At 44.9% G+C, this 24646-nt stretch overlaps 1 protein-coding gene across 15 annotated transcripts in view; it reads right to left on the reverse strand.

The window, feature by feature from the left end:
* Positions 1–24646, reverse strand: part of DIP2C (disco interacting protein 2 homolog C) — a 412960-nt gene that overhangs the window by 32774 nt on the left and 355540 nt on the right. For 14 of the 15 annotated variants that reach the window (XM_023256257.2, XM_023256255.2, XM_023256259.2 and 11 more), the window contains 2 exons: positions 20386–20554; positions 18216–18386 (listed from right to left, as the gene is read on the reverse strand). In XM_023256257.2, the coding sequence (XP_023112025.1) occupies positions 18216–18386; positions 20386–20554 (340 nt within the window). Of the gene's footprint in view, positions 1–5175; positions 6517–18215; positions 18387–20385; positions 20555–24646 lie in introns of those variants that run through there. The other variant, XM_045060776.1, reaches the window with a different exon arrangement.

Genomic DNA, 24646 nt, shown 5'->3' on the forward strand with positions numbered 1-24646 from the left:
TTTAGTGCTGTCAGCCTTTTGGATTTTAATTATTCTAGGAGGTGAGAAATGGAATCACCAATTTTTTCTTTTTTGGTAGTGAAAAATCACAATTTCAATTGAATACGGCATGTTGTGCTTTGACTCGTTTCCTTTTTCTTCGAGGTAGGAAGGATTTCAGGAATTACACAGAGTATGGAATGCTTCCCAGATCCACAGGTCACCCCGCAGGGGCTGTGCTCACCGGTTTGGTATTGTCCTGATTTTAGAGCATGTGCTGTCTACACAAGCACACCACGGGGTTGTAATCCGCACTTTCCTGATGACTACAGATGCTGACCATGTTCTATGCACTCATTGGTCCTTTGTACAGCTCCTTCTGTGAAGTGCTCATTTGAGCCTTTTGCTGCTTATTTTAATAGGTTTCCTTTTTGTTGTTGTTGTTTTTAAAATATATAAACACAAGTCCTTTGTCAGATATGTTATTACAAATATACTTTCCCAGTCTGTATTTCTTCTATTAATTATCTTTAATATATTAAAATTAATTTTAACTTTGATAAAGTCCAGTAAATTGTTTTCCTTTTATGCTTAGTGTTTTGTGCCCTAAGAAATCTTTGTATATCCCACATCATAGTCTTTTTGTATCTCTTCGAAGCGTTATTCTAATTTTTAAACGTTTATTCATGTTTGAGAGAGCTTGAGTGGGGGAGGGGCAGAGAGAGAGACAGAGAGAGACAGAATTCGGAGCAGGCTCCAGGCTCTGCACTGTCAGCACAGAGCCCAATGCGGGGCTCGAACTCACTAACTGTGACTTGACCCAAAGTCGGATGCCTAATCAACTGAGCCACTCAGGCGCCCCTGGAAGCTGTGTTCTACAAGTTGCATTACGGACGTTCATGTCTATGATCCACCTAGAGCTGAATTTCATGTATTGTCCGAGAAAGGGATTGAGGTTACTCATACCCATATAAATCTTCAGTCGTTCCAGGGCCATTGGTCAAAAAACCTTTTCTTTGCCTATTCAGTGGACTTGGTAACATGGTGGGTCTATTTCTGGATTCTTTTTTTTTTTTTTTCCAGGTTACTTTGTTTTTGTTGTTTTGCTTTTCCCTGCAGGTCTCCCTCGATGCCACTATCACATTGTGTCGATCACCACAGCTTTAGAGCGAGTTTTGAAATCAGATAGGTAAGTCGTTCCAACACTGTTCTTTTTCAAGACTGGTTATCCTGTTTTGCAATTCTGTAACAGCTTTAGAACCATTTTGTCACTTTCTTCAGGAAAGCCTTCTTAGATTTTGATGAGACTGATCAATTTTGGGGGAAAAAAAGTCATCTTAAAAATACTGAGTCTCCCACCCCATGAATATGGCGCATCCATTCATTTATTAGAATTTCATTTCTTCCAGCAATACTTTGTGATTTTAGTGTACACCTTTAAGTGTGCCTTTCCTTCTTAAGTACTTGCGGTTTTGGGTATTACTATAAATGGCATTTTAAAAATTTCATTCTCTGGTTGTTCATTGCTACTCTATAGAAATACTGTATTTTTGTTGTATTTTAAATGCAGTATAGTTAACATATAGTGTTATATTAGTTTCAGGTGTACAATACAGTGATTCAACAGTTTCACACAATACCTGGTGCCCATCACAAGTGCATCCTTAATCCCCATCACCCACCCCCACCTCCCCTCTGATAACCGTCAGACGCTCTCTATAGTTAAGAGTCAGTGTTTTGGGGGAAACCTGAGTGGCTCAGTCAGTTAAGGGTCTGACTCTTGATTTTCGCGCAGGTCGTGATTTCAGGTTGATGGGATCGAGCCCTGAGTCAGGCTCTGCACTGAGCACAGAGATTGCCTGAGATCCTCTCTCTCCCTGCTATCCCTCCCCTGCTCATGCTCTTGCTCTTTCTCTCTCTCAAAAAAAAATTCTGTGTTCTGGGTTGTCTTTCCCCTCCCCTCGCCATGTTAGTTTGTTTCTTAAATTCCACATATGGATGAAGTCATATGGTATGTGTCTTTCACTGACTTCAGTTAGAATACCCTCCAGGATCCAACCATGTTGCTGCAAATGTCAAGATTTCATTCTTTTTTATGGCTAGTATTCCACTGTGTGTATGTACATATATATATATATACCATATATTATCTTCTTTATTCATCTACTAATGGACACTTGAGCTGTTCCCATATTTTGGCTACTGTAAATAACACTGCCATAAACATCAAGATGCATAGAAATACAATTTTTTATGTCTAAACTTAAGAAGATTATTTTTTAATTTACATCCAAGTTAGTTACCGTACAGGGCAACAACGATTTCAGGAGTAGATTCCTTAATGCCCCTTACCCATTTAGCCCATCCCCCCTCCCACAACCCCTCTAGCAACTCTCTGCTTGTTCTCTGTATTTAAGAGTCTCTTGTGTTTTGTCCCCCTCCCTATTTTATATTATTTTTGCTTCCCTTCCCTTATGTTCATCTGTTTTGTATCTTAAAGTCCTTATATGAGTGAACTCATATATCTGTCCTTCTCTAATTTCACTTAGCATAACACCTTCTAGTTCCATCCACATAGACGCAAATGGCAAGTTTCATTCTTTTTGATTGCTGAGTAGTACCCCATTGTGTGTGTGTGTGTGTGTGTGTGTGTGTGTGTGTGTGTGTGTGTATACGTATCACATCTTCATCCGTCAATGGACATGTGGGCTCTCTTTCCATACTTTGGCTATTGTTGATAGAGCTGCTATAAACCTGGGGGTGCATGTGTCCCTTTGAAACAGCACACTGCATCCTGTGGATAAATGCCTAGTAGTGCAATTACCAGGTCATAGAGTAGTTCTATTTTTAGTTTTTCGAGGAACCTCCAGACAGTTTTCCAGAGTGGCTGCACTAGCTTGCATTCCCACCAAAAATGCAAAAGAGATCCTCTTTCTCCACATCCTTGCCAACATCTGTTGTTGCCTGAGTTGTTAATGTTGCCATTCTGACAGATGTGAGGTGATATCTCATTGTGGTTTTGATGTGTATTTCCCTGATGATGAATGATGTTCAGCATTTTTTCATGTGTCAGTTGGCCACCTGGATGTCTTCTTTGGAGAAGTGTCTATTCATGTGTTTTGACTATTTCTTCACCAGATTATTTGTTTTTTGGGTGTTTGATAAGTTCTTTATAGATTTTGGCTACTAACCCTTTATCTGATATGTTGTTTTATCAGATATGTCTTCTCCCATTTCACTGGTTGCCTTTTAGTTTTGCTGGTTGTTTCCTTCGCTGTGCAGAAGCTTTTTACTTTGATGAGGTCCCAATAGTTCATTTTTACTTTGTTTTCCCTTGCCTCTGGAGATGTGTTGAATAAGAAATTGCTGTGGCCAAGGTCAAAGAGGTTTTTGCCTGCTTTCTCCTCAAGGATTTTGATGGCTTCCCATCTTACGTTTAGGTCTTTCATCCATTTTGAGTTTATTTTTGTGTATGGTGTAAGAAAGTGGTCCAGGTTCATTTTTCTGCACGTTGCTATCCAGTTTTCCCAGCACCACTTTCTGAAGAGACTGTCTTTATTCCATTTGATATTAGTTCCTGCTTTATCAAAGATTAGTTGGTCATACATTTGTGGGTCCATTTCTGGGTTCTCTATTCTGTTCCATTGATCTGAGTGTCTGCTTTGGTGCCATGTATAAATTTTATTTTGTGTCTTTGTAACTTCACACACTAGCAATTGTAGTTTTGTAGTTCCATGGGAGTTTTTACATTCACTATCCAGCAGTCTGAAAAAAAACAAACTTTAGCTCTCCACTTCCAGAGTTTGGGCTTTTTATGCCTTATCACATTGGCTAGGACTTCTAATACAATGCTAATGTTCCTGATTTTAGGGGAAAAGCTCTCAAAGTGGACCACTGAGTATGAGGTTCCAGCTTTTTTATGTTTTAGCTCAGATTGAATAATTTTCTCAGATTGTCTTCCTAGTTATCCCATGAATGAGCACTGAATTCTATCAAATGCATTTCCTGCATCTATGGATACATCATACTATCTTATTTTTCTCCTTCATTCTGTTAATATGAATCACACTGTTTTTAAATGATAAAGCAACTGTGTATTCCTGAGCTACAACATGTTTGGTCAGGATGCACTTTTAACTTAAAAAAAAATGCTTATTTTGAGAGAGAGGGAGGGAGAGAACGAGCAGGGGACGGGGGGAGAGAAAGAATGAATATCCCAGACTCCAAACTCAGCACAGAGCCCAATGTGGGGCCCATGACCCAAGCCAAAATCAAGAGTTGGATGCTAGACTGACTGAGCAACCCAGGTACTCCTGATGTACTACTCTTTGTATATGTTGCTGCATTTAATATGCTAGTATTTTGTTGAGAATTTCTTTCACGTGGGATACTGGCCTGGATTTTACTTTCTGGGAATTTTTTTTTTAATGTTTGTTTATTCTTGAGAGACAAAGTGAGACAGAGCATGAGCAGGGGAGGGGCGGTGAGAGAGGGAGACCCAGAATCTGAAGCAGGCTCCAGGCTCTGAGCTGTCAGCACAGAACCTGATGCAGGGCTCAAACCCATGGACTACAAGATCATGACCTGAGCTGAAGTTGGACACCTAACCAACGGAGTCATCCAGGCACCCCACTTTGAGAACTTTTGTCAGATACTGGTATTTAGGTTATGCTCCTTTCATAAAACATGTTGGACAGTGTTCCATTTTCCTCTTTTCTGAACAAGTTTTTCTAGGATTGGTATTTTTTCTGTGAAATCATCTGAGCCTAGACGTTCTTTTTTTCTCTCTCTCTCCTGTGAAGGTTTTGGATTGTAGATTCACTTTCTTTCTTGTATATACTAAACTACCTTCTTATAATTACCTTCTCCATCCCTGCAGTATTCTCTGTTTTGAAATTAATATTGCTAGATAATCATATAGCCACTTCAGCTCTCCTTTAAGGTTAGTATGGTACAACTTTTCTGTCCTTTTCCTTTTAATCTATTTGTGTTTAAAACCTGTTTGTCTCTCTGCCAAAAATAAATAAGCATTAAAAAAATCTTTAAAAAAAGGGAGCATCTGGGTGGCTCAGTTGGTTGAGCATCAGACTTTGGCTCGGGTCATGATCTTGCAGTCTGTGATTTTGAGCCCCACGGCAGACTCCGTGCTGACAGCTCAGAGCCTGGAGCCTGCTTCAGATTCTGTGTCTCCCTCTCTCTCTGACCTGCCCCCACTCATGCTCTGTCTCTCTGTCAAAAATAAACATACATTAAAAAAAATTTAAAACGTGTTTGTTGTAGGCTACATATAGTTAGGTCTTGCTCTTTAAAAATCCAATATCATGATCTCTGCATCTTACTTGGGGTGTTTAGACCATTTATATTTATTGAATTACTAACGTGGTCAAGTTTAAATCCATCTTTTTTTATTCATTCCATCTATATTTTTGCCCTTCTTTTCAGACTTGTTTTGTATTTAGTATTGCTTTATAGGTGCATTTTATCTCCCTTGTTGGCTTATTAGTTTATTACCTGCTTAAAGAAAACAAAATTCATGGTCACTTTTGGGTTTATGGCACACACCTTTACCACAGCCTACCTTCAAGTGATATTATGCCACTTTATGTATGGTATAGAAACCCTGTGACCTTATACTTCCATTTCTCCCTTCCCAACCTCTGGACAGTTGTCATACTGATTTTCACATATGATAAACCTCACCACATATTCACCATTTCTGTATAAGCCATCGATAATCTTCTAAAGAGATTTAAGCAGTGCTAAAAGTCTTATATGTTTACCAATGCAGCTGCCATTTCCAACACTACTCATTTGTTGTACAGATCCAGATTTCAATCTGGTATCATTTCTTTTCTGAAAGGATTTTAATATGTCTTCCTGCGTGGGTATGCTGATGGTAAATCCTCAGCTTTTTTTCCGGTGGCTAAAAAAAGTAGTTAGCCTGTGTTCTTGAAAGATATACCCACTGAGTGTAAAATTCTAGGTTGATAGTTCTTTTCTTTCTGTAAAGATGTCCTCTACTGTCTTTTTCACATCATTTCTGATAAGGAATATGAAATGATCCCTATCATTGTTCCTTTGTACGCAACTTGCCTTTTCCCCCCATCTGGAGGCCTTTAAGATATTCCCTGTAACACTGGTTTTGAGCAACGTAAGCAGTTTCCTTCATGTTATATTGGAGGTAGCTGAGCTTTGAGATTTGTGGGTTTATAGTTCCATCAAAATTAAAATAGTTCTTCATATATTTTTTTCTGGGTACAGACTCCTTCTTCCGCTTTTGGGGACTCCAAGCTTCTTATATTAAGTCACCTAAAGTTACCCCCACAGTTCACTGATGTTCTTACCATTAAATTTTTTTCTATGTTTTATTTTGCAAAGTTTCCATTGCTATGTCTTCAAGTTCACCAATACTTTCTTCTGCCATCGATTCCATCATTATATTTTTCATCCCAAATATTGTAGTTTTCCTTTCTAGAAGTTCAATTGGCTTTTTCCCCCTCTTTAACATTCCATGACTCTTCTTAACTTTTTGAATATCTGGAACATAGTTAAAATAACTCTTTTAGTGTCCTTGTCTGTAAATTTAACATCTGCATCAGTTTACTTGTTTTGATTGACTATTCTCTCTCCTCACTGTGGGATTTACCTGTTTTGTGTAATTTTTAATAGTATATCAGACATTTATTAAATTTGACCTTACTGGGTGCTGGGTATTTTTTTTAATCCCTATAAATCTTCTTGAGCTTTGTTCTAAGGCAAATTACTTGGAAAGAGCTTGATCTTCCTGGTTCTTGCTTTAAATATTTGTTAGGTGGGACCTGACCAGTGCCTCATGAATTATGAGATTCTCAGTGTAGCTGCTGCGAACAAGCAGTATTCACTACAGTCCTTTTGGCTGGTTCTTTCATGGTTTTGAGTACTTTTATAACAGGATTGATGCTGATTGGTGTTCAGAGGGATACTTGAGGATGCTCTACAAACACTTGAGGCAGGTCCTCTGTGAATCCCCAGAGCTCTCCGTGTCTCTCTCCTCTGCAGCACCCTGTCCTGTTACCTATAGCCACCTTTGTCTCCTCAGACTCAGCTCCATCTCTCCACTCAAAGAGCTCACCAGGCTCTGTCTTCCCTCAGCCCTTGTCTATTGTGCCCTGGAAGCTGTCTCAAAGCAGTGACCTGGAGAAATCACAGGGCTAACCTTGCTTCTCTCAAGGCTTTTCCTTCTTTGTTCCCTGGTATCTAGTGTCATGCTTCATGTATTTGACCATTCTTCGCTTGTTTCAGGAGAGAAGATAAATCTGGACCCTGCTATTCCATCTTGGCCAATAGAAGAAATCCCCATCCCTATTACTAGTACTTTCCCCCCTCCCTCACTCCTGATCTCTCAGATATATTTAGGTATAATCTGCATGCAATAAAATTCATCCTTAAGCTTACAGGTTGATTGAGTTTAGCCAATAGTCATGTAACCACCATCACAGGACACAGAAGAGTTTCATCACCCCAAAAGTCCCTCCTGCCTCTTTGCAGTCAATTCCTTCCCCTGGCCCTCAACACCTGGCAACACCGATCTGATTGTTGTGCCTACAGTTTTGCCTTATCCAGGATATCATGTAAACAAACTCAAACTCATACAGTATGCAGACCTCTGTGTCTGGCTTCCCTCACCCAGAAAATTGTTCATGAGGTCCATGCTGTTCCCTGCAGGAGTCTATTCCTCCCATTCAATAATAGAACAATGACAGTAATGATGATGATGGTGATGATGATAATACGTTGCTGCATAAACAGACTACATCCTGCCCCTTGTCCTCAGGTAATAGATATGTAGCTGTTTCCAGGTCTTGATGATTATGAACGAAGCTGCTATACACGTTGTGTGTAAGCCCTGAAGAGGATGTACACTGTCACTCCTCTTGGGTGAACACCCAGGAGAGAACTGCTGGGTCATATGGGAAGTCCATGTGCAACCATACAAGAAACTTACAAACTGTTCTCCAAAGTTGCTGCACTGTCCCACACCCCAACCGTGATGCACAAAGACTTCAAAAATTGCCCCAGTCCTTGCCAGCACGTGATATTATTCTCTCTTCTCCTAGTGATCAGTATTGGTAGCAGTTTGCCAAGTTTATTTTTGTAAAGAATCAATTTTTAATTGTACTGAGTTTTCCATTTGTCTGTTTTCTATTTAATTCATTTCCACATTTTTATTTTCTGTTTTCAACTTTGGGTTTTAATTTTTTTCTCTTCCCTAGAGTTTTTAAGGTGGAAGCTTAAATAGATTTTAAACTCTCCTCTTCCCTAACACAAACATTTACTGCTGAACACTTCTTTAGGTGCAACCAACAAAATTTGTATATTTTCATTAACAATCCTTTTAAAGTGCTTCCTAATTTTTCACATGACTTCTTCTCTAATTCATGGCTTATTCATAAGTGTGCTAATTTCCAAATATTTCAGGATTTTTGGCCATCTTCCTATTATTGATTACTAGTTCAATTACATCACAGAGAATATACTCAGTGATTGCAGTCTTTTAACATTCATTGAAAATTGTTCTCTAGTCTTTCTCAGAGAATTTTTCAGGTTTGAAAGAAATGTCAACTCCACAGATGCTGGTGTCTGAGTCTGCTTGGGCTGCCATAACAAAATACCACAGACTGTGTGCTGTAACAGAAACTTATTTCCTCATGGTTCTGGAAGCTACAAGTCAGAGACCAAGGAACCGGCAAGATTGTGTTCTGGTGAGTGCGCTCTTCCAGACTTGCTGACAGCTGCCTTCTTGCTGTGTTCACATGGCTTTTCCTCACTGTGTGTGCGGGAGGGTGTAAGCCCTGAGTTCCCTCCCTCTTGTAAGGACACCGACCCTATTAGATTAACTCCCCACCTCTAATGACCTCCTTCAGCCTTTATTACCTTTTTGCGGGCCCTCTGTTTAAAATTGAGTACAGTGTTCTTAAACTTCCGTTACATCAGGTTAGGCCACAGTGTTGTTAAAATCTTCTACGTGCTGATTTTTAATGGGAGAGAGATGTAAAGTCTTCAATTATGACTCTGAATTTATCTCCCTTCCCTCTGAATTCTGTCAGTTTTGTTTCACGTATTTTGAAGCTCAGTTTTTGGGTGCATATGCATTTAGGATTTTCGTTTTACTGGTGAATTGACCCTTTAACTATCATGAAATGGACACCTGTTCACTTTTTGGTAACCTTTATGTCTAACACATTGTTTTTTGTTTTGTTTTAAATTCAAGTTAGTTAACATACAATGTGGTATCTGGTTTCTGGAGTAGAACCCAGTGATCATCTCTTACATATGTCACCCAGTGCTCATCCCAGCAAGTGCCTTTCTTAGCGCCCATCACCCATTTAGCCCATCCTTCCACCCACCTCCCCTCCAGCAACCCTGGGTTTGTTCTCTGTAGTTAAGCGTCCCTTACGGTTTGCTTCCCTCTCTGTTATTATCTTGTTTTTCCTTCCCTCCCCCTCTTCCTGCACCCCCCCCCCCCGCACCATGTTCATCTGCTTTGTTTCGTCTTTTGCAGACTTTGTGTTTACTTTCAATCTGTCAATACCCTCAAAGTTACGGTGTGCTTCTTGGAACTACATACAGCTCAATCTTTTTAGCCTGACAATCTCTGCCTTTTAACTGGCCTACTTAATTTACATTTAATGTAACTGTTGATATAACTGTTTCCTGGTCCCTTTTGTTTTTGTTCCTCCTTTCTTCCTTCCCCCCACCCCCCACCAGCACAGTATTTTGGGTATAGCGTTTTATCTGCTCTATTGACCATTTTGTTTTAGTTGTTGAGGTAGACATTAAAATTTGCATAATTTATCACAACCCACCTTCACATAAGATTGCTTTATGACAATGAACAGCAGCGTATTTCTGTCTGCCTCCCTGCCTGCCCCGAGGTTTGTTGCCCCATGTGCTGCTTCTGCTCAGGCTCAGAGGCCTCAACTGTCTTTTTGTGCGTTGGGCAGTTAATAATCTTTAAAGAAATGTATTTACATATCTATACAGTGATAGAAAAAAGATCAAACATTTACCTGTGTTTACCTTTCCAAGCATTCTTCCCTTCCTCCTACAGGTCTGACCTGCCTCGTGTGATTGCTCTACCTGAGCACCTCAGCCAGACTTTGCTGAGATGATGTCCCTCAGCTTTGCGCTGTCTACAGAATCTGTTTTCTTCCCAAGAGGCACTTTCACTGATAAACGGTTTTAGCACTTTAAAGATAGCACTCCACTGGATTCTGACTTGTATTGTTTCTGTCTTTTCTTGTCCTTTGTGCATTTTATAGCTGCTTTAACACCATCTCTAATGTTGGCATTTGATGAAGATGCGACCAGGTGTGTTTTTACTTACTTGGAGCTCACTGAGATGTCGAGTCTGTAGGGTTGACACCTCTCATCAGTCCTCACCATTATGTATTCAAACTGCTCTTTGTCCCATTTCCCTCCCCTGCTGGGATCAGACTACATGGAGTCAGACAACCTGAGGTCACCCCAGAGATCTCAGAGACCGGTCCATTTTGTATCTTTCCTTTTCTCCTTGTCTTTCAACTTGGGAGAGTTTCTACTGATTGGACCTGAAGTTTACTCACTGGCCCTCTCCCCTGCTGCTGGAACCATGTGGAATCTTCTGTTCCTACATCTGCAGCTTACATTTCTAGCATTTCCATTTGCTTTTTTGTAGTTTCTGTCTTTTGGTGATCTCTTCACGCCAGGTGTATACCTTTCCAATTAGATCCTTTAACATACATTTCATAGCTATTTTAGAGCTGCTGGTAATTCCAGCATGTCTGCTCTACTGACCATTTCTTCTTATGGCCACATAGTAGATTTCCTTTTCTTTCTGTATGTCTTTTGGTTTTTTACTGTAAGGCAAGCATTGCATTTAAAAGACCAGTGGAGACTGAAGTAACAAACACGCTACTCCTGGAAAGGGCACACCCTTCTCTGACCTCGACTGGGTGTCTCAGTGAGTATGCTGCAGGTGGTCTGGGCTCTCCCAACAGCTCCAGTGAGGTGCCATTCAATGCTGGCTTCATGACAGGGCAGGACCAAGAGTTGGAATCTGAGACTCTGGACACCAGCTTTTTGCCTGATGAGGTGGTTCTCCCTTCTGTCCAGCCTCTCCCTAGCTGTCTCCACTCTGCAGCCCAACATCCAGCCTTTGGAAGGCAAATGTGCCGTGTTTGGTGAAGGCCCAGGGGGCCGGGAGGCACGTGCTCCTGACACACCTCCATCTTCAGAGTACCAGAGTACTGCACCCAGCAGCGTGGGGCTGCCCAAAGGAAGGTACTCGATTCCTGCTCCCTGCTCAGCCCTCAGTCCCTCTGCTTCCCGCCCACGGAAGGCCCACAGCCTCTCAGAGGAAATGGTTTCCCTTCCAGGGCCCCTCCTGAGGCTTCAGAATCCTGCTGCTTTGCTTTTACTGGAGGCCTGAAGAACCTTAGATGATTCTCTCGGCTCTCCTGCCCTGCAGACCCCTCTGGACAGGGCTGGTGCAGGGATGCAGAGTGACGGAGCCGTGCCCCTTGGGATTTTCACCTTCCTCCCCACACTACATGCCGCATCAGCGGTCTGGCTGGTCTCGCTGGCGAATCCCTCCTGCCGCTCCTGTGCCAGGATGAAAACTTGGGTCTCTTCTCTCCACAGAGGACTTCGGTTCATTGACGCTTCTGGAAGCTTCAGCTCTCTGATGGATCATAAAACCTTTTAACTTGTATATATTAACCGGATTTTTTTAATTGTTAGGGTTGGAATGTGACTTCTACAGCCTAGTAAAAAATGGAAGCCCAGACTTCTTTTTAGTAAATGTCTCTTTCACTAACATCAAGCAGAGCCGGTTTCTGTGGTTGGTATTAAGCATTTGACTGAATCAGAAATTGGTATCGGGAGTGGCCGCAGTGAGAGACTGGCAGGGAAATGAGTGGGTCTGTTAGGGCCAGAGGTAGTGAAAATCCAGCTCACGTGCCAGGCCAGACTGTGGCAGTCCGTGCCGCGTACTGACTAACCAGTTAATTAGCTAACTTTCACCAAGGTCAGCAAACCCACGTGCAGAGAAGCCGCCTGCCTGCTTCTGCAGAATTTCCCAGGAACACAGCCATGACCGTTGGCTCACATGCCACCTGCTTCTGCTTGGAGCTATGCTGGCAGAGCAGGGCTGTGCAGACTGGCCACATGGGCCACAGGCCCAGGCTGCCTGCTCTCAACCCTGCAAGACAAAGTGCTATGAAGGCTTCAGGACAGACGGCTGCCAGTCCCCCCAGCGTGAAAGCATGCAGACTGGGAAGCAGGGTGGCTGTGTCTGTGAGCGCAGCTCAAGTGGAAGGACCAACGAGCTCCTAAGCCCATGTTCCTGGTTCAAGGCACAGGCTACAACCTAGAACTTCCTGTGACCGATAATGCACCAACTCAAGCCAAAGTGAACTGACAGTGAGGTGGGCACAGGTATTCACCCGCAGGTGGACAGCCCATCAGGGTGTCTGGGACCCTATGCTCTCCCTGCGGTTACCCCCAAAGCTCCAGAGTGTCCAGAGGGGAAGACACACGTGGAAAGCGGCAGGTCTGACGCCAACTGCCTGTCACCGTGGTCACTCCACGCCTAGCACACGCCCAGAGCAGCCCTACAGAGGGACGCGTGAATGTGCCTCCCCTGTCCCTCCGCCCCTGATCCTACAGAGCCCGTCCGTCCGTGGTGGTGGACTTCACAACCTAGTGCATGGCTTCACTATCAGCAAGGGAAGGGCTACCACCTAGAAATAGCTCAAGTGCCGACGCTTCAGCTCATTTCTTCTTTGGACAGATGGTGGGTGTGTTACTACTGGTTCTAAAAGTGAAAGCCACGTTAGGAGAATTTTTTAGGGGGCAGGCGACATGTAAGAATGGGACAAAGAGTATGTGCTGATTTGGCCAGACAGAGGGATAGGCTGAAACAGCAATCAGTCACCCCTTTTGGTCACCAACCATCTGAACCCTTTTCCTGTATTTGGGGGACCCTCCCCCTACCTTTGGAGCTGTGAGGGATACAAGGCCCCCGTTCTGTGTAGTAACTAAGAACGGCCCACACTGTCCTCCCCACCACCCCAGAAGCCAGCAAGTGACCAGGTAACCGTGTCCACTCACGGCTCCAAAGTCTGAGCTCCCTGCGGATGTGCTGGAAGTGGGGCTGGCATCTAGAACCAGCCGCTCAGTGGTGCAGTTTACAACACCAGTGTCCTCCCAGGAACGGCGCTGGGGCATGAGCTATTCCTGGGTGCATGGTCCCAACCCAGGTCCTCGAGCTCCTGGGCTGCTTGTGACATGACCCATGGTGTCTTGGTAAATGAATTTTCATTTAAATTGCCAAAGAAGGTTCCTGCTGCGTGCAAATCAGAACACTGACTGGTGCACTGGTAACCAGTACAGGTCCATGGTCTCCAGTGTTCATCTTCATGATCTGGGACAACACAGATCAGCAGGAAAGGGTGTGTGAGTTTCCACTGAATATGACTAATTCCAGGGAGCATACAACCCCCTACGGCCCCTCGTTTATTTTTATTTTGCTCCATCTAAAAGCACTGGAGGGGGAACAATGAATGGAGAGCTCAAACTAATGAAAGTATTATAGCTATTAATTTTAGTTTGAGAATTACTTAAGATTTATATTGGCCTCTGAGCTTCCTGGTTTTTTTTTCCTTTCCAACAATCAGTGACTTCACTTTTCATTATCACAGTGGCTGTATTTCTCCTGCATTTGTGAGTTTTAAGATTTAAGGTTGGCTATAACTGTTACTATTGATTTAGTCCCATACAGCTATTTATAATGAGTTTTCCTCCTAGATAGTTGTTAGTTTTCTAAAATATAATAAAGATCAAAGTTTCTGCTTAAGGTGACTTTAAAGTCTTAGAAAAAAGATGACCTCATCTTCCCTCCCTTCTTTCTGCTGGGGAGGAGAATGCTCAGCTTTCTGTTGCAGTGAGCTAAATTTCTTACTCGAATACAACCGAAGACCTTTCAGCTTATACTTCTGACAAGAGCAACTGTGACCGGAGGTGATGTCTTTTTCAAAAGAGGTTAATAAGCACGTGACACTTCCTAACAGCACTAAGCGAAATTTAGGTCAAACTTAATTAAACTGAGAAGTCATAATTTGACCTAATGTCCGCTTGTGTCATAGATTTCACAAATCCAAATCGTTTTAAACCTGTTTTTATGGTTAAAGATTCTGGGAAATGTCATCTCTAAGTATAAAAAATGGCACATACTTCTGCGTTTCTTTCTTGTCTACAATATACCAGTATTTCGTGTAAAACCCAAGGCAGCCACACTTAATTTTATGGGTCCATTCTGCCACCACTGAGCTGGGACGTGGAGCTCAAGGGGGGTGTGCCCAAATAATTCAAGTGGCAGGTCCTGCCTCGGAACAGTAAGCGGGTAAATAAATCACTTGGCTTCTGAGACGGAAGTGCTGAGTCAACAGCATGGAAATTATACCTCAATGTTCTATTTTTATGATGGTCTCACGTCGAAATTTTTTGTACTTGCCCATTTGTATATTTGACAACGATCCATCTGTCAATCTTCCTGATTTTGTCTTAAATCATGCAGGGCTTCATGCAGCAGTGTAAGCAAGCGGCCAGCACTGCTCTGAGCTGCCCAGACGCCTTCCCTGTAGGCCCCCCACCCGCACAGCAACAGACTGGAACGCTTCCCTCAGCGGCCTCCTACCCACAAAAACACGGCTTTCACAGTGCCCGACTCAGGTCGCACGAAACAGTGGGTCTGCCTTAACACACTAGAGAGGAGGACACCATTAGAAACAACTTAGGTTCTCCTGGTGTTCACTGTCCGAGCCTGCTTGGATCATGTGGTCCATGAGCAGTAAAGGCCCTGTCTCTACCTCCCTGCTTGGTCGACGGGGGACGTTCACTTAACTTGTCTGAGCCTCAGTCTCCTCCATCTGAACAAAATGGTGAACTTACCCCCAGTGAGGTGTGGGGAGATCCAACCAGATGCTACCTGGAACCGCAGGGCCCAATACCCTGGTCAGAGAACGCTTGTGTCCTGAGGGTGAACGTCTTCTCACCTAAGTTGCAGGCCCGGGACCTGCGACCTGAGCTAACTACACTGAGGGACAGGGAACCCTTGATTCTCGCTGGCAAGGGAGAGCTACAGCCAGGCCACGGCTTCGATCTGGTGGACACTCACGCCATGGGCTCACTGCGGAGGGGACTCATCGTTGCCACAGAACTACTTCACACCGGAGGCCGGACTCTTAACAAAAAACCGCGCCTGGTTTCTCCAAGGTGATTGGTATCTGCAGCTAAAGGGATCGAATTCTGGTCTTTTGAGAAGGTTGAGTCAGCTCTGAGCATCAGCTGTGCGACCACATGAGATGCTGCGCTGGGCTGAGTCCCTCACTGACTGCGGGACCAGAAGCTGCTTACAAAGGGATAAGCCGTGGCAGAAAGCGTCAGGCGTGAGGGCTGAAGTGCCACGGGAGGTCAGAGCAGCTCGAGAATTCAGAGGGCCACGGAGAGAGGTTTTTGTCACATGAAGATGGCAGAAGTGCGGTTCAGGCCAAGAACAGCACGAGTCGCGGGGCCCAGGAGTAAAAGCATCAGACTCTCTGGTGGAGAATGGCCTTTAGCGTAAAACTGCAGCGTTGGGAGGGATGCTTGGGGCTAGATGACGAGAGTCAGCGCGCCATCCGTGAAAACCATTCTTGCAAAGTAAAAACGATCCCTACCCTGTATCTCCATGTAACGTTAAGACCCCACTTTAGTCTGCAGTCATAAAAACCTGTCCACCGTGTGACTCGGCCTTCCCCCGAAGAGCAGGGACCCCTTCTGAGAGTGGCAGGTGTCCCCACAGAACACGGCCCGTGACTGCACGGCCGAGGCCCCACCCCATCTGGCAGCGTCCCTCCCCACCCACTAGGCACCTGGCAGAGGGCAGGCTCCTTCCCGCTCCCGCCGGGGCTGGTCTAGAGGACGTCGCGCCAACTGGCAGGCCCACAGTGAGGACGGCCGTCAGTCCTCCTGAGAAGGCGTGCCAGACAGTAACGCGTCAGCGGAAGACAAGCGTCCCCGCTCAGTGTGCTGCTGGCACGTGTGCTGCTGGCTCTGCCAGTTCCGCTCCAAGGGGAAAACTGAAACGCCCAACGCCTTTACACACTCAAGTCCAGTATTTGGAACTGAGGGAGGATTACAGCTTTTTGTGCTTTTGATAGTTTTACACCAAGGCATTAATGGTATTACTTCTGGGTAAATGGAATTATGGACTTAATCATTTATTTACCGGCTAATCTGTACTTGCTGTTTTTCTGAAATACTCCTTTATAAAAATATTCAATCCATAAGAAATTCAGAAACGTTCAGGGTATTTCCCTTATGTGTGTAAACATTCATAAACTTCAGTGTTGTGTGTTTGACAAATCTCATTAGGCACTTGTGGGTCAAGCCCTACAGAAACGCCGTGGGAGCGGGAGCCATGGGTGTCCCCTCGGACCGTGGGCTCTGCTCGCGGCCGTCCCCCACGCCCGCTGTAACTTGTGCTACGACTCATGGAAAACTAATGTTTCCACTGACCGGCCCTGCCTCAGGCTTCTGCCTCTCTGGCTTCCTGGGGCACTTTGCTGAGATACCACCTGCTGGGGGGGGGGGGCTTCTTTGACCCCCGTGTCCAAGTCGCTTCACTCACTTACTGAAAAAGCCTCTGCGTGTTCACTCTGTACCTCACTGATTATAAGGAAATGCCCAATGAGGGTACAGCCTGACTCAGGTGACTCAAGGCTCCTTGCCGTCTGGGGGCCCTCCCTTGAGCTGCAGGGACACTGCTGTGTGTGAAGATGGGGTGCTGCCTCCTCAAAGCCAGAAAACCCCTCCATCCTGAAACATACCTGGCCCCACGTGTTTTGGCAAGGGACCATGAGCCTGCATTGCTTTTTAGGATACGCTTGATCTCTGGCGACTTTCACTGATACTAACCATTCAGAAAAAGGAAAAGTGGCTGAAAATGAGTTGAGAATAAAGCAAACAAACAAGTGGAAAAAAACGTAAAATGTACGAAAATATTTCAAGATGCTGCCAAGATTCCAAACTAGCACCATGCCCACGATGGCAATGCCCCTCTGGATGTAATAGAAAATCAGAAAGAAAGAAAGAAAGAAAGAAAGAAAGAAAGAAAGAAAGAAAGAAAAGAAAGAAAGAAAGAAAAGAAAGAAAAGAAAGAAAAGAAAGAAAAGAAAGAAAAGAAAGAAAAGAAAGAAAAGAAAGAAAAGAAAGAAAGAAAGACCCATCTGCAGCTAATGTTTCTGAAGCAATCACATCAGACCAGTCACATGGCAAGAGGCCCTCCTTGGCCAATATCCGTGGCAGAGCAGCACCCAGAGTGCCGGTGAGGACGCGGCCGCCCCAGAGCTTTCTGAGGTCACCCGTGGGGGTGACTGTGAGCAACCACCTCTGGGGTCAGAAATGCAGGACAGTGGGTGGGCAAGTCGGGAGGAGACCTGTGTCAACATGCCCCCTTCCAGCACCTGCTGTGACTGGCGTTTCTATCTCTCAATATGTTCGAGGAACGAAGTCTACAGCTGTGTCCTGTGATGGAATTCCTATGTGGCTTCCCTGTCCTCGTGTTCAGGCAGCTCTGACCCGGTACAGAATCTCCACGGACGGGTGTGCCAGTGCTCAGGGTTCAAAGAAAGAAAGGAACAGTGAGGATGGTCACAGGTGGGCTTTTAGCCACAGTTGCCACGAGAGTATCTTAAGAGGACCGCCTCACACCTATGCCACAGAGGTGCAGCCAATCACGACTGATCGTTTCCAGACTGCCATCCCAGCAGCCAATTCCCAAGTCTGCTAAAGTACCTGGCATTCTTCCTACAGAAATTACTGCCTGTACAGGATTTCTTGCCACAATGAAACCTGTGTCTAGTATGGCATCTTTACACAGCCTGACTTCAGGAGCCTGGGCCAACTGCTACTCACGTTAACAAACGTTAAACTGTTTCATACAGAATAAGTTCTACGAGTGCTAGTTATGAGTCATGGCTACTGACCAACGCAGAGTGAAAAAAAAGAAAAAGAAAAAAACCACAAACAAGTGTGTACCAATCACATGCATTCGATTAAAGCGTGTCTTTTGTACGCGTAGCTCAGCGCCGGCCAAGGAGACTAACCCCACTACTCTGTGTGCCTGACATTTATAAGTCACTCTGACTGGGGCACTTAGGGATCCATGAACCCACCTGCAAGCAAATGGCCAGGTTCACTCTGCAGCCGAAGGAGGTGCTCACGGCCCGCGGGTGGAGACCCAGGTCTTTAAAGAGCTTTGAGAAAGACTGGGTGAGCGCTATCCGAGGCCGCTCCTCTGCCACGACCACACAGGTCCGCACGCGGGACAAGTCCAGGCCCCGTGCCTAGAAGCAAGGACAGCGGTGAGATGTCAGCCTTTCAGGGCTCAAGGGTGTGACCTTCTCAACCAGATGGGTGGAAGTCACACACACTCCACACAGATACTCATTCCCAGGGCCTGGTGTCCACGTTGCTAATTAAACTGCCCTAGGACATGCGCGTGGAACAAGAAATCATTCAGTACCAGATTATCAAAGACGCCACTAGAAACAGATTTTAAAAACCAGCAAGATGCAGCAGCAAGGAGCACGGGGAGGCCAAGCAAGGTCCTGGACAAAGTAATTAAGGGACAGGGTGTGCAGAAGCAAGGAAGCACCTGGATACACGCCTGTAAGACACGGATACACAACAGCACACGCTGCCCACGAGTGAGAAACCCTATGTTTAATGTAACGGTGGAAAAGACACATTCCTTCTGGGTCCCATGAGACTTAAAAGGTTACGCCAAATTCTCACGATTAAGAATGTCTGAGCACACCTCAGTTCTGCGCCAAATCCAGTGAACTGACTCGAAGGAGGGCCTCCCATGAGGGGAGCACGAGACTCTGTGTGGAGGGCGCTTCCCGGCTGGGCTGGGGGCCCGCGGGGTGGAAGGAGCCGCGTTTATGTGGGCGGCGGGTGGCAAACGATGGTCTCCAGCAGAACATGAGCAGTGGGAGGACGTGCGGCACAGGCAGAGCCACGCAGCCCTCCCGGAACCCCCCCCCCCCCCCCCCGCACAGTGGCCTGAGCACAGGGCATGGACACAGGCTCCTGAACAGTGCAGGAGACACCAGCTCAGGTCACTCTGGCACTGGGAGCTCGTGCACAGATAGGACCTCACAGACAAAAATGACACAGAAAACATTAAAACTGGGAGATACCAATGATCGTTCACATAGTTGCGTGTTTGGGGCGGCAGTGCGGCCTGCGTCTCGAGATGGCGGACCTGGATGGAGCCAGACATTCCAAACAGGGCTCCAAAATTCATTAAGTGTAAGAACTTGCTAAGGGTGCCCAATTTCTCTGTCACGTAAGTGTCCTCATCTTTAAAATGGAGACAGTAGTAGTTCCCACTTCACACACCCGTTGTAAAGGTTAGATGAATCAACACGTAAAGTGCTTAGAAAGCACTCAATTGTGTCATCATTCGTGAAAGGTACTCCATGATTTTATAAAACAATACGGGTGGATGTAAGTGATAAGTAGGTCTTACAAATTTCTTTTCCTATATATATTTATAATTTCAAGAAATTACGCCTTTATTTACATAACTTAATGTGAATGTTATCTCGTATTTCTTTTCTTGTTTAAGCTTAATGCATTAGTTCTAAACAGGAAAACAAAATTCAGGATATAAACGTATTGTGTAAGTATTTATATATACTTATTTATATATACAGACAATTTACGTACGCCCGTGCACACACACATACACGATATAACCTATATATACAAAAAAAAGACATAAGCAATGGATAGAATCAGAATATAAATCAACACAGGTGTATCACTATTCTCTCCTCCCTCCTTACTTGGATGATGACTACTTCATTTACCATGAAAATATGTCTATCAAATTGTTATTGGTTTAAGTGGAAGGCAATGCTAATATTTTGATTAGGATGCACACCTATAAATCAGGGTGATCGAGGAAAACAAAAATGAACAGCTAAATTCAAATTATCACTTGAACACCAGCATCACAGTAAAATTAACTCCACTGAACAAGGGAATTCACCAACAGAAGAAAAGGCAATTTAGGGCCTTTCAGGCAGACCTAATGGAATCACAGACGACAGTGCCACACACACTGACCTATAACTCTTGGTGGCAGTGGGAAATCATCTTCTAAACTAAGGTTTTCACATGAAATCAATCTTGGAAGCTTCCGGTGACAGCGGATTATACCTCGGTTTTTGTGGACATTTTAGCACCAGCAAACCCTCCCCATGCCCTCTGACAGCGAGCTTCCCTAGGATGCTGGCAGGTGTTCCCCTGGAAGCCGGGTGACAGGCTGCTTACCTTGAGTGATTCTGTCTGTGAGCCCAGCCCCTTGGTACAAAGTTCCATCACTGAATAGGAGCAGAACGTGTCCCGGACTTTGTACTGACTCACGGCAAGAAGCCACAAGGCAGGGTTGGTTTCCAGCTCAGAAGGCGGGATGAGAATGGACTGGTGCCCAGAGTACACGCTGCAGAGACAGACAGAGGGGCCGGGTGAGCAGGGGACCGCAGACATGCGCTCGGCCCTCCAGGTTTGCAAACACAAAATGAAAGCGAGCTCACGGAGACACAAAAGAACTATAGGAATCATGGTTCAGTGGCTGCCTTTTTGAGCACTCGTCTGAAAACGTAAAAGCGGAGAGGCTGTTACATTTCTCCCAAAGTCGCTACATTAGCAAAATGCAGGAAACGCGGGGATGAATTTATAAAACTGTATGCTTTCTCTAGCGGAGCGTCTAATCGAGTCCTTTGTCCATTCTTCTTGGGTCATCTCTAGGCCCAACGTGGAGCTTGAACTCATGACCCTGAGATCAAGAGTCACACACTCCACTGATGGAGCCTCCAGGCCCCTTGTCCATTTAGTTTTCAACTGGCTTTTATTGCATTACTGATTGAGGAATTTCAAACCTCAGTATGTTGAAACCAAAACTCAAGACGTGTGAGAGTCATCCGACGGTGAGTAATTCACATGCACACACACGCTGTCGTAAAGCTGCACGGCTTTCTCTCTTACTTCATCACTTAACAGTAACCTGTAAGCTGGGAATGTTCCTTAATCTGATCGCCTAGGAAGGAACAGCACAGTGAGTAAAAGAGAGCACCGCCATACTTCGTTTCAACAACCATACACCATTCACTATGTGCACACACGCTGTATCGGCTGCACTCGGGCATCTCCGAGCTCACTCAACTGCCACTGTTACTTTGGTGAGTAACAAAGTCCCACGTAAACCAATCTTCCCTTTCAAATGAGAGTACTTCCTCCAGGGAGGAACAAATACTGACTCGAGAGAGTGGGGGGAAGTGTGCGGAGGAAACCCCACATCAGGAGCTGTGGCCCCACCACATGCCTGGGCATGCCAGCGGAGAAGTGAAAATCATAAGAACTTAACAAGTAACTGATATAACCTTTGGATGCATTAGAATCAATACCACTTAAAAGGCCCTGTTTTTGCTTCAGAAAGCGCCTTAGTCCATCACTACGTACCCCTCCGACGGTCCTTCAGGAAGGACCTGCTGTGATGCAGTGTGACGACTAAGGGGCTGCCCGGCAGCTGCCAGGGCTCAGGATGGCATGACCCCCCCACCCTTCACAGGTGTGGCCCCCACACCTTTCTGCTAATGCCAACCCCTGACAGCTTTCAGAGGTCATACACTGCCAATATGGAACATTTCATGAAGAATACGGTCTTTTTAGACCAACGAAACGGGTTTGCTGGCAGATGGGTTCTCAAGGCAGATCCCACAAATCTTACATCCAAGACATGTGTTTAGAAACTGCTCATTAAAGGAAGACAGGATATGTAACCACATCTGAACACAGTGACATCTGTGCGGAGAAGCAAACGCACACGCCAAAGTACCAGCACAGGTGGCACACATAAGTGGGACGAGGGGTGTTTTTCTGGCCCTTTACTATTTTCTAGAATACTCTCATTCATTTCTATAGAATGTAACACACACGCGCGCACGCGCGCGATCTCTAACCTGGAAACATCCAATCATACATTTCTCATCAAGATGACAAACCACGGGAAGCTGGGAGTACTTCAGTACTTCTAATGGAGAACTATTTATCACAACATGAGTCGACAACCAGCGTGTGTGGGAAGACAACCTAAGTGTTATTTGAGGAAGGAGGCGTGATAGCCAAGTGGGAGCAATTTTTTTTTTTGAGAGAGAGACAGAGACAGAGAGCACATGGGGGAGGGGCAGAGAGAGTCCCAAGCAGGCTCCATGCTCAGCACAAAGCTGGACTCTGGGCTCGATCCCACGACCTTGGAATTGTGACCTGAGCCAAAACCAAGAGTTGGATGCTCAACCGACTGAGCTACCCAAGTGCCCCAAGTGAGAGCAGCTTTTTAAGAGATAACTTTATTAATGAGAACGTTAGGATCTTTCTCAATCCTTCCGAGTCAGTATGAGAATAGACACTCTGTATTTAAAGGGTTAACCAAAAGTGGGACTAGAATCAGAACCAGTTCCGAGCTGATTTTAGATGAAATTTCAAGAGCTCTGAGGATCCACTACTGTTCTTAGTAACCAGGAGAAAAGAATAGCATACGCACAACTTTGAAGTTTCCTTTGAAATCCTGCCGATGGGGAAGTTTTGCTGGGCACACGGTGACACAGAGCGAGTGGCACACCCCAGTGGGTCCCTAGTTAAGGTGCAGTAAGTTACTTCTATAGTCCATGTCACAAAGTCACTGAGGACCCACTCTGATGATTACAGTGCTCCAAATTCTGTCAGGCTTTCTGTAAGATTTGTCCTTGGGAAGCTAACTTAGGTCATTAAACATATTACTCGGGAGATCAAATAACATCACCACAAACCTACCTGCATTACGAAGCCCAGGCACCCCGTTCCTGCAGCTGCTTTCAAGTTGTCCACTACAACTGCAAGTAACAACCCATCACACATTTCTGTACAAATGTGGCCTAGAGTTTGCGGTCTGTGAAAACAAACTTTTCCAGCAGTTCTCCTATACAGAACTGAGATTCTTTAAAATGAAAGTCTCCCTCTGGTTTAGGAAGTTGGCACGTCTTGTGTTCTCACTTTTGGGGCCTATTGTGCTATTTTCAAAGTAACCTTCCAAGAATTACACACTTGGGGTCTGACACCAACCAAACGTCCCCATTTGCTGTACTAATACGTCTAAGGGCCCACTGATACCACCGACCACTCTTAGACAGGTTTTCCCAGGGGCCATGAGGCACAGCGCTCTCCTCTCTGCTGCCAAGACCCTTTCCTAGAGCGGGAAGACCCCGAAAATGGGGACACGTAGCAGGAGGGCATTGCCAAGTGGCCTGACTTGATGGAAAGTGATGTTTTGTTCGGCAACTCTGGGCACAGTCTTACTTTCTGTCCCTTTTATCACAGAGCTCCAGAATCAACTCACACACACCTGCTGTTGTCTGAATTACAGCCTTTCTTGGGAGATAATGTGTTAATTCCAGTCAAAAGCCTCCAGGCAGCATGAAACAGGAAGAAATAAAAATAATGGAAAATGTACCTCCATGAAATTAACATTAGAAGAACCTCAGGGGCAAAACTGGGATCAAATATGGGATCATACAACAGCCAACAGCCTAAGATCTAATGAGCCTGCACATTACGAACCTCATAAATGATAATTATCCACTAGGAAGCAAGCATCTCACTTCTTTGAGAAGTGATGGGGCACAGTTTTCTGTTAACAGCAAATGTTATTCAACCTGTTCATGAATCAGGCTTAATAATACAACTTAACTAATTTCCCTGCATGATTTTTATTGCAGCTCAAATTTACACAGGCGCTGTTTCTCACCAAGGACTTTTACGTTTTCAGTGCCAGGTTCCAAACACGGTCAGTGACGTTTGAGCCATACATCTTAGGGAATCACAATGCAGGTAAAACCTTATGATGATATTCCTTTTAATGATGGCAATTTATCATTTCCATATTGTTCCCAGGGTTTTATTTTACAAATACTATCGTAGGGAGATTCAAATGCAGAAAATTAAATACAAAGCACCCAGGAGTAGTTCTCTCAAGAATACACATCAGGACAAGTGATCTGCTTCCTCTGAACCATTCACACATGAAAGCGCTGGGTCCCTGTGCGGAATTCAAAGCTAGAGAATGCCAAGCACGCTTATGAAAATTAAGTACAGGGGCGCCTGGGTGGCGCAGTCGGTTAAGCGTCTGACTTCAGCCAGGTCGCGATCTCGCACTCCGTGGGTTCATGCCCCGCGTCGGGCTCTGGGCTGATGGCTCAGAGCCTGGAGCCTGTTTCCGATTCTGTGTCTCCCTCTCTCTCTGCCCCTCCCCCGTTCATGCTCTGTCTCTGTCCCAAAAATAAATAAACGTTGAAAATTAAGTACAGCTCACCGTTCTCATTCCCACAAGTAGGATGGAAGTCAACATTAAGAAAATAATGACATCTTGATAACAGAGGACAGACAGGAAGCCTGACTCATGAATTTTTTATATGCCGTTTCCTTGCTCAGTCCAGCAGATGCTGATGAACGGTTTCATCTACTAGCCAGCGCTGACGTCTTGGCGGTAGCCACAAATACT

The sequence above is a fragment of the Felis catus genome, chromosome B4 (assembly GCF_018350175.1).
Source record: "Felis catus isolate Fca126 chromosome B4, F.catus_Fca126_mat1.0, whole genome shotgun sequence".
NCBI lineage: Eukaryota > Metazoa > Chordata > Mammalia > Carnivora > Felidae > Felis > Felis catus.